General features: G+C 43.9%; 1 protein-coding gene across 2 annotated transcripts in view; it reads left to right on the top strand.

Annotated features, from left to right (window-relative positions):
• LOC120048271 (ER membrane protein complex subunit 2-like) overlaps positions 1-13085 on the top strand; it is a 61802-nt gene extending 48717 nt beyond the window's left edge. For both annotated transcript variants that reach the window (XM_038994116.1, XM_038994115.1), the window contains 3 exons: positions 95-205; positions 3142-3246; positions 12485-13085. In XM_038994116.1, coding sequence (XP_038850044.1) covers positions 95-205; positions 3142-3246; positions 12485-12565 — 297 coding nt within the window. In that variant the 3' untranslated portion in view covers positions 12566-13085. The remainder of the gene's footprint in view (positions 1-94; positions 206-3141; positions 3247-12484) is intronic.
• Positions 13086-13351: the final 266 nt, after the last annotated feature.

The following is a 13351-nucleotide window of genomic DNA, read 5'->3' as shown; positions in this document are numbered from 1 at the left end:
TGTCATGTCGTGCTTATTCAGATGCCGTGTAGGCATTGCGTAAGCCCCCCGGTCGGCACGCCTCATACCCATATTTGAATGCCTTGTCTCACAGGTGAAGTACACCCAAGGGGGGCTGGAAAACCTGGAGCTGTCCAGAAAGTATTTTGCCCAGGCTCTGAAGCTGAACAACAGAAACATGAGGGCCTTGTTCGGTCTGTATATGGTGAGTTCGAACATCTAACCCGTCGCATGATAGAGGAGCGAGGGAGGGGGTGAAAGAGCAACATGTGGTTTGTCAAAATGTGCAGGCCTGCTACTGCCTTTATGTAGCGACCACAGAGCCCAGCTTTCAGATAGGTCAGGTCAATGCTGACTCAGTGGGTAAACCCCCTCGGCTTGGAAAAGTCTGCCCCTTCAAACTCTCTATTTTGGTAATATAACCCCTCTAAGCTTTCGTACGGGACTTTTTTCATGTTTATGACCAAAATTACTAAAATAAATATAGAGCAGTGGAAGTACGAAAAAAAGGAAAGAGAGGGCGACTGGCTCTGTCAGTCCCGGCAGCCCCCCGGCCCAGGTTAACGTTTTGATTTCGTCTGCGCCAAATGCCCCCCCTTTCATCTTCATATTTATTTAAACAGGAAGTTGTCCGTTAGCACCAATGCATCATATGTAAGTGAGTCCTGACATAAGAACACAAACGGAGAGTGCAGGAATAAGGGTGGGTGGATGGCCAGAGCAGAGAGAAGCAGCGACACAGGCCTTCCAGTGTTTTCTCTCTATTGCAACAGGGGTTCAAGCAGGTAAAACATCTCATACCCGGAAAGGGGCACAACCACTGGATCCGTTCATGGTCTTTGAAGGGATATCTTCACTTTTATAGACTAACCTTTTATTTTTCTTAAAGTAGTCAATGGGGTTCAAATTAGCTAATGTTATTGAAACAAATTCAAACTGTAATTGAGGGGTTAAAATTAGCTAATGTTATTTAAACAAATTCAAACTGTAAATGACGGTCTCTCCTGGCCCATAGACTACTTTCAGGGTAAATGGAGGAAGAGGTAAGTCTAAAAAGGTCTTCAAGGTGCTAGCTAGCCGCAGAACATGCTTAAAAAGCAGCATCAATTCAAGACCTTCAGATCCCTTAACCTCCAAAGTTATTCCTGTTCACCTATGGGGGAATTCCGACCCGAATTAAGTGCATGTAAATGGAACGTAATTATTTTTGTATGCACTTTTCTCTCGACACATTGGTAAGCGCTAGGTAGATGAGTAAGCCATTCGGTAAGGGGATTGTAAATATAAATAACAATTGTTTTAGATTTAGACCATGCCACTGTCAGTTATACCCACATTTAGAACTGTCACTCTAGTGTTCCTTTTCTTAGATTTTGCATTATTCCATTACATAGTTAGTTTAGCTTTCTTTCCTCTGTCACATTTGTGTGGTTGTTCCTGAGGATTGCTAGTAATAGTGGATCATATTGGGCTAACGTATTGCAAGTTGCGCAATCATTTGGGACATGTAGCCTAATTTGAATCATTATGGAATCATACGTAGCAGTTTAAACCTGGGGCATGGCGCACGGTTCACAATGACTGGACTGTTCTCAACACAGTTCCATGATTAGTGTGGATTATTAGGGTGGACTTAATGACGACTGTTCACTTAACCACTACTCTACACTTTTCTCACCTTCTGATATTTTATGGATTGAACAATTTGAAAATGTCAGATTTCAGGATGAATCGAACCACTATTTTCGATTCACCAATATAGTTTGTGCGTGTTTTTTTTTTAAATGATTCATAAATACTTTCCTAACCATAAATAATATACAAGATCAGAATATTTTTTTAAATCTAGCAATTGGTGTTGAAAATGCGACAAACATGCATGTATTTAGGCCTACAAGGCTTTCTTTCATTGATCCCTAATATTCTGAACCGTTCTCTCCATATATTTTAGTGAGTCTGTCGACAATTCAGATTAAAGGTAACACCAAATTAAAAGGGATGGCTTTAGATAAATGCACTGAAAACTCCACGAGAAAATCTGTTGGCCAGCAAGTGGGAGGGTTTTCAGTGGTTTGAATTAAATGTATTCAGCGCGCGCAAGGGAACCACGCCTGCAAAGCCCGTTACGCACCTGCATAAGGTAAGTCTGAATACCAACTACTGAAGTGCATAGGAAAGGCATACATAGTTACGTAGAGGACTTTATGTTCCTCCGTCAAATCATCCACTGCCACTTATATTTTGGCCTAACGCTGGTTTCAGGTTTAAATTTGATCGTAAAAAAGTGTCCACAAGGTCCAGAGTTGAAATCCTTGACACGTGCAAGTTAGTTCCTGACATGGGATTGTGCCAAGGCAATGACTTTCTGACCATTTCATCTGATTCTGGGTGACAGTGACGCTTCGTGAACACCACCGAAGGGCAGCTCCTCACCGAAGAGCTATTTGATTGGATCAGCGTAGTCGTTCAGAGCACCTGGTACAGCTGAGTCGTTGGTAGCCGTGACCACTGTGAGGTTAGTGTTAGCCAATGCTGTGTCACTGCACTAGCGGGGATCTTCTCACAGAGGACGACATCATTCTGGGGTAGTCTGTCGAAGCTGACATCATAAGCCGGAGGTTAAGAAGAAGAAATCCAGAAGCAAAAGCATAAAAAAAGCATGTCCATGGGGACGCCTTTGAAGTGCTGCCCGTTCAAGCCTAGTGGGGTTTGCACTTCGGAGACGATGGCAGTAGCATGGGAAAGACATGGGTTTTGTGGTTCTGAGGGGAGCTGGGGCGGGCAGAGAGCATGATTCACATCGCGCTTCGCTCGCCACAGCACCGCGGGTTCTGAAGACATACTGAAGACATGCCGGCCCTGTCATCACCGGCTATCTATGGTGTTGGAGAAATTAGGGCCCATTAGGTGACACTGCCTTTGGGGGCTGGGGAATTAAATAAAGCACTCACTTTTTCCTCTCCTGTTAATGTTTTTTTTTGCGTTGTCGGGCCAATTGTTTCTCGTCCTGCCCACGGTGGAATTGGTTGTACATTCATCTCAATTATGCTTTTATTGCAATTTTGATATGACGACACCTTTCTTTCCTCTCCTCTTTCCTCTCTCCCTTGCTTTCCACTCCCTTCTTCTTCCCCTGTGTAGTCGGCAAGCCACATTGCTGCCAGCCCCAAAGTGAACGCCACGGTGAAAAAGGCCAATGTGAAGTATGCTACTTGGGCCACCAATCAAATCAACCGAGCCTATCAGGTGAGTTACGCCAGGTGTCTACTTTAATAATGAAAGCTACACTATTTACATTTTAGTCATTTAGCTCTTATTCAGCGCGATTTACAGTAAAGTGCATACATTTTCCTACTTTGTTTTCCGTACGGGTCCCCCGTGGTAATCGAACCCACAACCCTGGTGTTGCAAGCGCCATGCTATACCAACTGAGCCACATGGGACCTTTCCCACTTGCCTTTTCCACTTAACTGTTCCTATACAACAAGGGTAGTCAGCCTTGGTTCTGTACTGCCACATGCACGTCATGTATTTGATTGAACATTTCTGCTTTAGACCAGGTGTCATTAATCTAGCCAATCACTGTTGGTGATGTTATTGGCAGAATTAGGAATGGTGCCTAGGGCTGTTGCGGAGACCATATTCATCAAAACTGTCATGCTTTTAAAACTCACTGTTAGGAAAAAAAATGTCACGTCTCTGTGATGATCAATTTGAAGGAAGAAGTTCAACAACAGGTTGAAACTGAGTGAAAAACATGGTCGTTGTGGAACGAAATGGACAGCGCTTTCTAAGGTGATGATTCATTCAAAGCATTGAGAGGTCGCATGTAGGACACCTATACAGCTTATGCATAAACATTTGCCTATGTATGAGCCCATGCCCGAAAAAGAAACCTGAATTAAAATAATGATTGTGCCATTATACAAGACATAGCCTTCCGCATATTATGCAAGTCATAATAAAACAAATTAAAAGCATAGGATTTTATGTCTTTTGTATATTTCTCTAGACGATCTTCCCAAATTTAACAAATCCACTTTGAGTGTGGACTGTATTATTATGCATACTGGATGGACTGGTTACCATTTGCGATGCTCCAAACGTTCTATCCATGAGTCTGGGAGAGAATGTATAGGCTTAGGCGATGCTGTTGGCTCATCGATTGTGCAGGGCAGCTTACAGAGTTAGCCTACAATTATAGTGAATTTGATTTTGAATAGCCTAGTAATAGGGAATTTTTAAATATTTTCATAATCAATTGGCTGGTACATTACTTTTCAACTACAGAATATCTCACCACTGTGCACTTCCATTTCCTCCTCTCTCCTTCATTCCTTTCTCAAGCGAGCACAGATGGGGAGCTGTCAACAGTTTAATTAAATATGTTTCGTTGTGATTTTTTTTTACTATCGATGTTCCCGAACAGATTTCTCTTGGTTTCCCAAATGAACACTGAGTAACTGCAGGAACACAAGTTGGAGAGCCCATGGCATACAGGGTTTTGGCGGAGTATTACCTGTCACGCAGCGAGAGGCTGTATGTTCCTCAAACAATGGTTGATGCGTGTTATTATAAGTCCAGACATTTCTATATGCAATCCCGTGTGAAAGCAGAGTTTTGATGGTTGCAACTAAAAAGAGGAGGATCCCAGCTGCTACTATATTTAGGCGCATTGCTCAGCTGCTCCACTATTAAACTATAGTAGCCTACCCGGCATGATTTAACTGCGGGAAAGCGTCCTCTATTCGCTATCCAAGTGCATACGGTTGACTTGTCTTTTTTTCCCCCTTCCACTACCCATTTGATAATGGGCCATTCTAAGTCAAAACCAATTTGACATATTAGTGAATATTTAATTGAGAATAGACTGATGGGTGATATATGATCACTTGATGAGAGAACAAGGTGTGCAGCCTGAGGCAAGGAATGGCAAAGTTTTTTTGCAATAAAAAAAAAATAATGTCAATAGCCTGTAGTTTCATCATGCAGCTCATATATGTATTGATTTCTAAGACATTCTAAGGTTTGAATCATTCACAACTAATTCTAAATATAGAGTATAGGACCTGTTTCAATTATCACTTTTACGCCCAACATAGCCACTTCATACGCGCACTGTCCTTTCTATTTTAGTTCAATTATATTATACTTACGATAAAATCATAACATCGTACAGCCAGATAACATACAGTAGGCCGACTCATATTCGGTTCTTCTGAAATACATTCTCTTCATATCATGTTTCTTTAGATCTGCCAAAAATAAATAATGGATTTAATGTGTTGGGGTATATTAAATGGATTGATTTGACTCATTGTAGAATGTAGCTGCGCAGAAGGTGCGCATCAGCGGCTTGTATGCGTGGAGGCCTGGAGATGCCTAACATGTTTATGTTAATTAACGGTAGTTTACCTTGAGACCGGCAGTCTTGACAATAACCAGCTGCCAAAATGTCATGACCACCACAGCCCTAGTGGTGCATGACTGTTTGGGACGAAATCCTGCAGTGGCACTCCAGGACCAGGTTTACCTACCCATGCTATGCAATAACTTAATTCCTTGCATACTCTTGAGTTCTTACTGTATTCTCCCCCTGGTCTATGCGAACCACCCTACTTACCCTCTGAGGCCACGGCTGTACTGGGAATGGTTTTGACCAGCGGGGGGGTCCAGACGGTCCACCTCAATTCAGTGTCTTACTGTTTGGGTAGATTTCAGCTGATGTGTTGACTTAAGACCACAAGGCCCGCTCTGATTTTTTTTTTTTTTACTGTGCCTTTACGTGTGCTGCTGAGCTATCGATTCCCACCTACAGTTGAATCATGTAAGATTTGAGTGGAACAAAGATGTCTAGTGGTGGGACGGGGAGGTATGACAGGTCTACCTTTCTGAGAAAAGGGTCGGGAGAGAGCGAGGGGGATACGTGGGGAAAGAGCGGAAAAAGTGAAACACTGCTCAGATGGCATTCCGTGCTTCTGGTGGAATCCCTCCCCGCACTCCAGGAGGGAAAGATGGCGCTGAGTGTGTAAAGACTTGGGCTTTAGTGGCTCAGCGTGGTCCCACTCTCCTGACAGAGTCCGCACATGCAGAGCAAGGAACTGCTTATTGCATGTTTAACTCAATGCCTAAATAAGCAATGCATATCACCCCTTATGGCAGCAAAGAGTTATATTAAATACACATTTATGCCCAAGGTGCTATGGCAACAGCGTAAACCGGTTTAGTCATGTTTAGTCACGATATATCGGTGAACATATCGGAATCGGACGATATTAGTTAAAAATGCCAACATCGGTTTTGCACATTGGGCGTTAAACTAGACATCGGCCGATACCGATGTCATGTACATACCTATATAACGAAGGTACATGACGTAATGATGCCATGTTGTGGGTGATGTTGGCTTTCGCCGACTGGTCGAGCACCGGTACACACGACCAAGTAGGCGCTATTTTTCCGATGTTGCCCTATCGGAGTTAGACAGTAATAACGTCACTGTTATTAGCTCCACAACATACATACTATGAACGCCGTTTGGGTCTTTGCGTGTCAAAAAAAATACAGTAGCACTGTCAAAGCTGTACAAAAAAGTCAACAAACAAGAAAACACCGGCCACGAACGATGTGTTTACAATACCGCGTTGGTAATAAAGCATCATTTGTTCGACCGCAACTTCTGGGGTAGCTAGTTTTAGCTTGATACCTAGCTAGCACCAATACAACCAGCCTGAAAACAATGACCAGTAAAAACTGCAGTCATTTTCATTATTCTTAGCAATGATTTAGGAATCCTTGTGAGTAAGTATTAGCTAGGTTGCCACTTGTTGTTCGGCTATTGAAATTGAACTTCAGTTCATGAAAATAAATAGCTAGCCAGCTACTAAACTCTGTTGTCCAAAGCTAACGTTATAAACAGCCAGCTAGCTTAATCTGGCTAGTGACGCTCGACCAGACCGGGTTATGTGTTGTGAAGCTAGCCACAGGATTAGGCACAATAGTGGAATGTGCGGTTTGCCTTCAATATAAAATAGTAATGCAAATGAATACAAATAGTAGAATTATGCCGTGCTTTTATTTTGAAGGCTAACTGCAAAGTCCACTATTCTGGCTAGCTTCACATAGATGGGTCCGACCACCATTAATCAAATAAGAACTGTCTTATAAATTAGGGTTATTTTAGATGGCACTTAGCTATATAGTTAGCTAGCTAACTATAGCTATTGAAACAGATTATGTGGTTTTGCTATGTTTTTGGGGAAGATCATTGTCTGCATCCATGATCTAGCTAGCTTTTTTTTATGACCAGCACTGTAGGTGCGCGAGGCAACTTTACCAGCATCATAACATGCGTGTCGATGAATTGTTGTGATATACGAGTGATAGTGTAATAACTATGTAAAAAATGTATGAACTCATGAAATTATGTGACGTAAATGCACAAGGGAAAACACCATATGTGTGTTTGGTCTCCACTCTCAGACAGAGCCAGAGCCACACCCTGATCAGCCAGGGAACAGGAAGAGGCTCCCGGCGGGCCCGGCAGCAACCTGTTGGGCTGTGTTTGTTTTAAGTTGGCTGGTAATGGCAGGGGCAGCAGAGCAACGGGACCCCACCCTGCGTGTGAGAGGAAAAATGACAAGGCGCAAGGTTGACTTGACTCTTAACTCCAACTCTGAGGGTTTTTTTCTCCTCCTTTTTAAATGGGCACTGGGCTATTTGAAAGGGAGCCGCTGTGGAACGTTGTGGGCCTCCGCAGGGCTGGCCTGGCTGCTTGTGCTGACTGATTGATGGGGGCTTTAAAGGGCTACTCGTGTCAGCCGTCCCGCTTTTATGACCTGCTGTACCTGGTGATTGTCATACCTCAGTGCGAGGAAAGGCGGCTGGTGAGTGGTGTTGTGGGAGCAAACGTCACAATGGGGTCAAAGCGACTGGGGCAAGGCCGTTAAACATTTTATTACTGAAAACTGAAAGAAAGGGTCCGGCTTTGACATGTAAAGGACCCAGAGGCGAGAAGTTTTAATTACTCTGTCATTGTTAGAATTTTAATATCACAAACATAATTTGTGTTTCAAGAGGACATGTAATTTTTTTCCCACCCTGCCCGTCAGTCACCGTCAGTTATTCACTGGCAGTCAGAGTGCACAGCTGATGGCCCATCGACACTACACCTAAACTATACTGAACAAAAATGTAAATGCAACGTAAAATGTTGGTTTCATAAGCTGAAATAAAAGATCCCAGAAAGCTTATTTCTCTCAAATGTTGTGCACAAGTTTGTTTTACATCCATGTTAATGAGCATTTCTCCTTTGCCAAGATAATCATCCACCTGACAGGTGTTGCATATCAAGAAGCTGATTAAACAGCACGATCATTATACAGGTGTACCTTGTGCTGGGGAGAAAAAGGCCGCTCTAAAATGTGCAGGTTTGTCACACAATGCCACAGATGTCGGAAGTTGAGGGAGTGCAATTGTCATGCTGACTGTAGGAATGTCCACCAAAGCTGTTGCCAGATAATTGAATGTTAATTTCTCTACCATAAGCCGCCTCCAACATCGTTTAAGAGAATTAGGCAGTACGTCCAACCGGCCTCAAAACCGCAGAACACCTGCAACCTTGCCAGCCCAGGACCTCCACATCTGGCTTCTTCACCTGCAGAATCGTCTGAGACCAGCCACCCGGACAGCTGATGAAACTGAGGAGTATTTCTGTCTGTAAGAAAGCCCTTTTGTTCGGAAAAACAAATTCTGATTGGCTTAACCTGGGTCCCCGGGGGGGGGCCTTGCTCCCAAGTGGGTTGGCCTATGCCCTCCCAGGCCCACCCATGTCCACCCATGACTGCGCCCCTGCCCAGTCATGTGAAATCCATAGATTAAGGCCTAATGAATTTATTTCAATTGTCTGATTTCCTTATATGAACTGTAACTCAGTAAAATCATTGTATTTGTTGCATGTTGCGTCAATTTTTGTTCAGTATATAGCCTAACTAATTTCACACACAATAGTTACCCAAAAGACAATATTACATTGATAATAGTCTGATGTGTGAGAATAGTATCAATTGTTAATTGTATATAGGAAGACTCTGATGAACAGCGCAGCTTGGAATTGACACAGAGGCACGGAAATGAAAGTGAGTGCCAAAAAGTGACTTTTGCAAATTCTCCTACAGAGTCACAGTCAGGTAAGATGTTTTGATGTCTATATAGTATCAGAAAGAGCAGATTATGCCGTTTCCATATCACCTATCCTTGCCAAACAACAAGATTTCCTCTTGAGTCGACGTGAACTTCGATTAAGGCAGCCCTCTGTGCCCTCTGCCCATGATGGTAGTATGGCAGGCCATTTTGGGGTCAACAAGACGTGTGACCGTATTTTGGATAACAACTTCTGGCCTGGTCTGAAATGGGATGTTTTGTCTTACTGTAAATCCTGTTGCGTTTTCCAGTGGACGGGTAAACCGAACCAAGCTGTACCGGTTGCACCTTTGCAACCTATTCTTGCTTTTGACTAACCTTTCAGCAGGGTTCTGGTGGATTTTGTTGGTCTTTTGCCCCAAGCAAAGAGTGGTAACCAGTTTCTCTTAACCAACAATGCAGTTCAAGAAATAGATGGTTAAGGGCTTGTAAAAGTAAGCATTTCACTGTTGTATGCGGCGCATGTGACAAATCCATTTTGATTTGATCATGTGTGCCACCACTCTTTTCCATTCCACTAAGGAACATCAAGAGAGGAAAGTTGGTATGAATATTACAGGACTTTCCCTTTGAAATGTCCGTGGTAAGGACAACTTGGTTGCTGATTTGGCTTTCAAGGATGGGCAGTCAATACGTTTTGTGTTTAGCCCGTGTGTAGCCCTGGCTCACAATTGATTTTGACTGCACATTTTCCCATTTTGGAGACCAGTTTTGTTTTGGTTGCGCTCGTTCGAAGGGGATGAGAGTTATAGAAGCATATGTGAGTTTTTCGAAAACTTCTGTTATAAGTTTTGTTTTTTCCATTTATGTTATTAGGTTGGTCTTTAGCACGTATAGCTTGTTCACACACAGGGTGCATAGGTTACCGTCACCTCGTTTAGTCATTATGTGTCACACCTGTGCTGGTTGCCATCTCGTTAGTTGGAAGGTGTTTCACCTGTGCTGGCCCAGATGCTATTTAAGAGTGGCTGGCCCAGTGCTCCAGTTGTCTTGATAGATGTGGATGGTTTAACACCTTTAGTTGGCTCTCCCTATTTTGATTTCGACGCAAACAATCTATCTGAATTCCCTGATTTTCGTTTTGCTCCACCTTTTTGGTTTGCTTCCTGTCTTTAAGTTTGGTGTGGGTTATTCTTTTGTTTGGGCAAATTTAGTGGGGAACTCGTGGGTGTCTTTTAGGTCCCAGTTGTTGTTGCTTTGCAACTTTCAGTGGACACCCCAAAGTGTGTCTTAGAGACCCTCCTAAAACTCCACCTGTTTCGTTTTAGTTGTCAGTGACTCTTTGTTAGTTCCCCCTTCTGTTTGAGTGACATTTTTGGTTTTCTTGCAGGGGAACGTAACAAATAGAGTCCCAGGATATTAACCAAGATATGGTCAGTATGCCAGGGTTCTCCCCAAACAAGAGGGGTGCTGCGCCACCTGTTTGGGTTGGCTGCGCCATTATGTAAAGATTTCTAAGAAAATGTAACCGATATTTAGTAATGATGGAGGAACTATCTTTGATCGGCAATGAATGACATGATTGTGAATTGCGGAACAGGCCACTCGTAAATTCCGAGTTTTATCATTTTCCTCAATTAATTCAGCCTGCTTCAAAATGTGCTATCTAAATACAGAGCGCACTCTGGACGCAGACAGTGCATCCGGAGAACGTCTTTGTTGAATCAGGGCTCGTATGGGCAGCAAGTACAAAACAGCACACATTCTTTTATAGCCTATACTGTAGGGGTTTCCTGTAGGGTTTATTAACTGCATTTAGTTGTGGTATATTGGCCATATCACAACCCCCCCCCCCCCCCCCCCCCTTCCCGAAGTGCCCTATTGCTGTTATCAACTGGTTACCAACATAATTAGAGCAGTAAAAATAATGTGATGTGGCCTTACACTCACACACAAGACACACACACACACACACCAAACCTGCTCTCAAGTCTTAGGAAGCTTGCCTCGATGCTGCTGTCCCTGTGCCCAAGTAGCAGTTATTATAATGAGAACGGAGGCGTAGTCTACTGCACTACTCACTAATGCCAAGTGCCTGTGGGTGTTGTTGCAGGGGACACATGTCCTAGCTCCTAGCCTAGCGTGGCTAAATTAGGTTCTGTTAGTCTCTGTAGTTTGGGGACAGGGCTGAGAGGAGAGGACCCCCTCCTGAGTTCCGATAATAGCAGGGCTGATTGTGGTTTAATTGGGAGATTGAGGGGCTGTGTGTGTGAGTCACAGAGGAAGTCCAGTCTGACCTGTGCACACACACACACACACAGAGGGAGAGAGGGAGACAGAGATTAGTAGCAGTGCTTTATGGGTTTGTCTAGGGCTGTCCAGGCGAGGGGCCGTGAGACAATGAGTCATCAGGACGTCCTGCTCCTCCCTCTCTCTCACCTCTCCCCCTCACACACAGACACACGGCTTTTTTGCAACAGGCCAGGAACATCCCTGACTCCAGGTTGTGCTTCTCTTCTCTTGGCCCCGTTAGTCACTCTGGAATTGCACATGGCCAATCTGTATTCATCATGGTGCTTCATGTGTTTCTGTCAAGTTATCATTCTAGGTTTGTCAGGCTTCTGGCGTGACATTCCAACGTTGCCCCATTATGCTGTGGAGTTATATACACTGAGTATACAAAACATTAAGATCACCTGCTCTTTCGATGACAGACTGACCAGGTGAATCCAGGTGAAGGCTATGATCCCTTATTGATGTCACCTGTTAAATCGACAATCCGTGTAGATGATAGACGGGTTAAATAATGTTTTTTAAGCTTTGAGATAATTGAGACATGGATTGTGTATGTGTGTCATTCAGAGGATAAATGTGCAAGACAAGATTTAAGTGCCTATGAACGGGGTATGGTAGTAGGTGCCAGGCTCACCGGTCTGTGTCAAGAACTGCTACGCTGCTGGGTTTCCCGTGTGTATCAAGAATGGTCCACTACCCAAAGGACATCCAGCCAACTTGACACAACTGTGGTAAGCATTGGAGTCAACATGGGCCAGCATCCCTGTGGAACGCTTTCAACACCTTGTTAGTCCATGCCCGGACGAATTGAGGCTGTTCTGAGGGCAACTCAATATTAGGAAGGTGTTCCCAATGTTTGGTATACTCTGTTTAGTTTAGTCTGTTTCGACCTGATGTGGTGGAGCGTGATATGGGGCTATGAGGCTATTGTGACACTAAGTGTGCGCTAGTGTTTTGGCTTGGTTGGCTCTCCCTCAGCCAGCGCTGTGCTTTGGTCTCTTTAAAGATGTGATGAGCTGATGTTTTTTCTCTTCTCTCTGTCATGCAGCTGGCCGGTCGCGGGACAAAGGAGAACAAATGCTCCGTGAAGGCCGTGGAGGAGATGCTGGAGTCCATCACCATGTCCTAGGCCCCACCCCCAACTCTTACACCCCCCCCCCCCCCCCCCCCCTTCCCCTGTTCTACATGGCTCAACAAGGCAGCTCTGTTGGCTCAATGCTGTGCACCCTCCCCTCCCCCCTCCAGACTCGGAACACCACCTTCCCTCCCTCTGTTATTAGATGATTTAAAGCAGGACTGCGTCTGAAATGACACCCTACATAGTGCCCTTTATAGTGCAGTACTTTTAACCCAAGCCCTATCTGAGCAAATATTGTGCACTATGTGAGATATAGGGTGACATTTGAGATGTAGGACAGGTAGATGCTCCCGCATTGAGATCAGGGACTGAGAAGTGAGTAGAGAAAAGGCTGTAATAAATGCTCATGTAAAGAGAGGGTTTAGACAGGTCCGTCTTTATGCAGCTAGGCCCTCCGACATTTCCTTGTCTGTAATTGAAATAAAATCAAATGTTTTTATCATAACTATAGTTTTTTCCCCACTGTCAGTCCATCCAGATGTCTTAATAAAGGTTTGAATTCTTTGCTGTCTGGAGAAAATGTTCTCATTTCAGTGGGTTGGTCTTTTTGTTTTTTTCCTGGGTTCTATTAGATTTTGTGTATAGGACCAATCTTATCAGTACATTGGCTCAACTGCTAATGATAATGGCAGATTCATTACGTTTATGATGATAATAATGATCAAATCCTCTCTGTAAGCTTTCTCTGAACTTATGGTGATTGAGCCCCAGCCACTCTAACCACTCTACCCCACCAGTAGCAACAGCAGAGCAATCGGCAACACTAGAGCAGTCTGC

The sequence above is a fragment of the Salvelinus namaycush genome, chromosome 5, assembly GCF_016432855.1.
Source record: "Salvelinus namaycush isolate Seneca chromosome 5, SaNama_1.0, whole genome shotgun sequence".
Lineage (NCBI taxonomy): Eukaryota > Metazoa > Chordata > Actinopteri > Salmoniformes > Salmonidae > Salvelinus > Salvelinus namaycush.
This window is presented reverse-complemented; position numbering and strand designations above follow the sequence as displayed.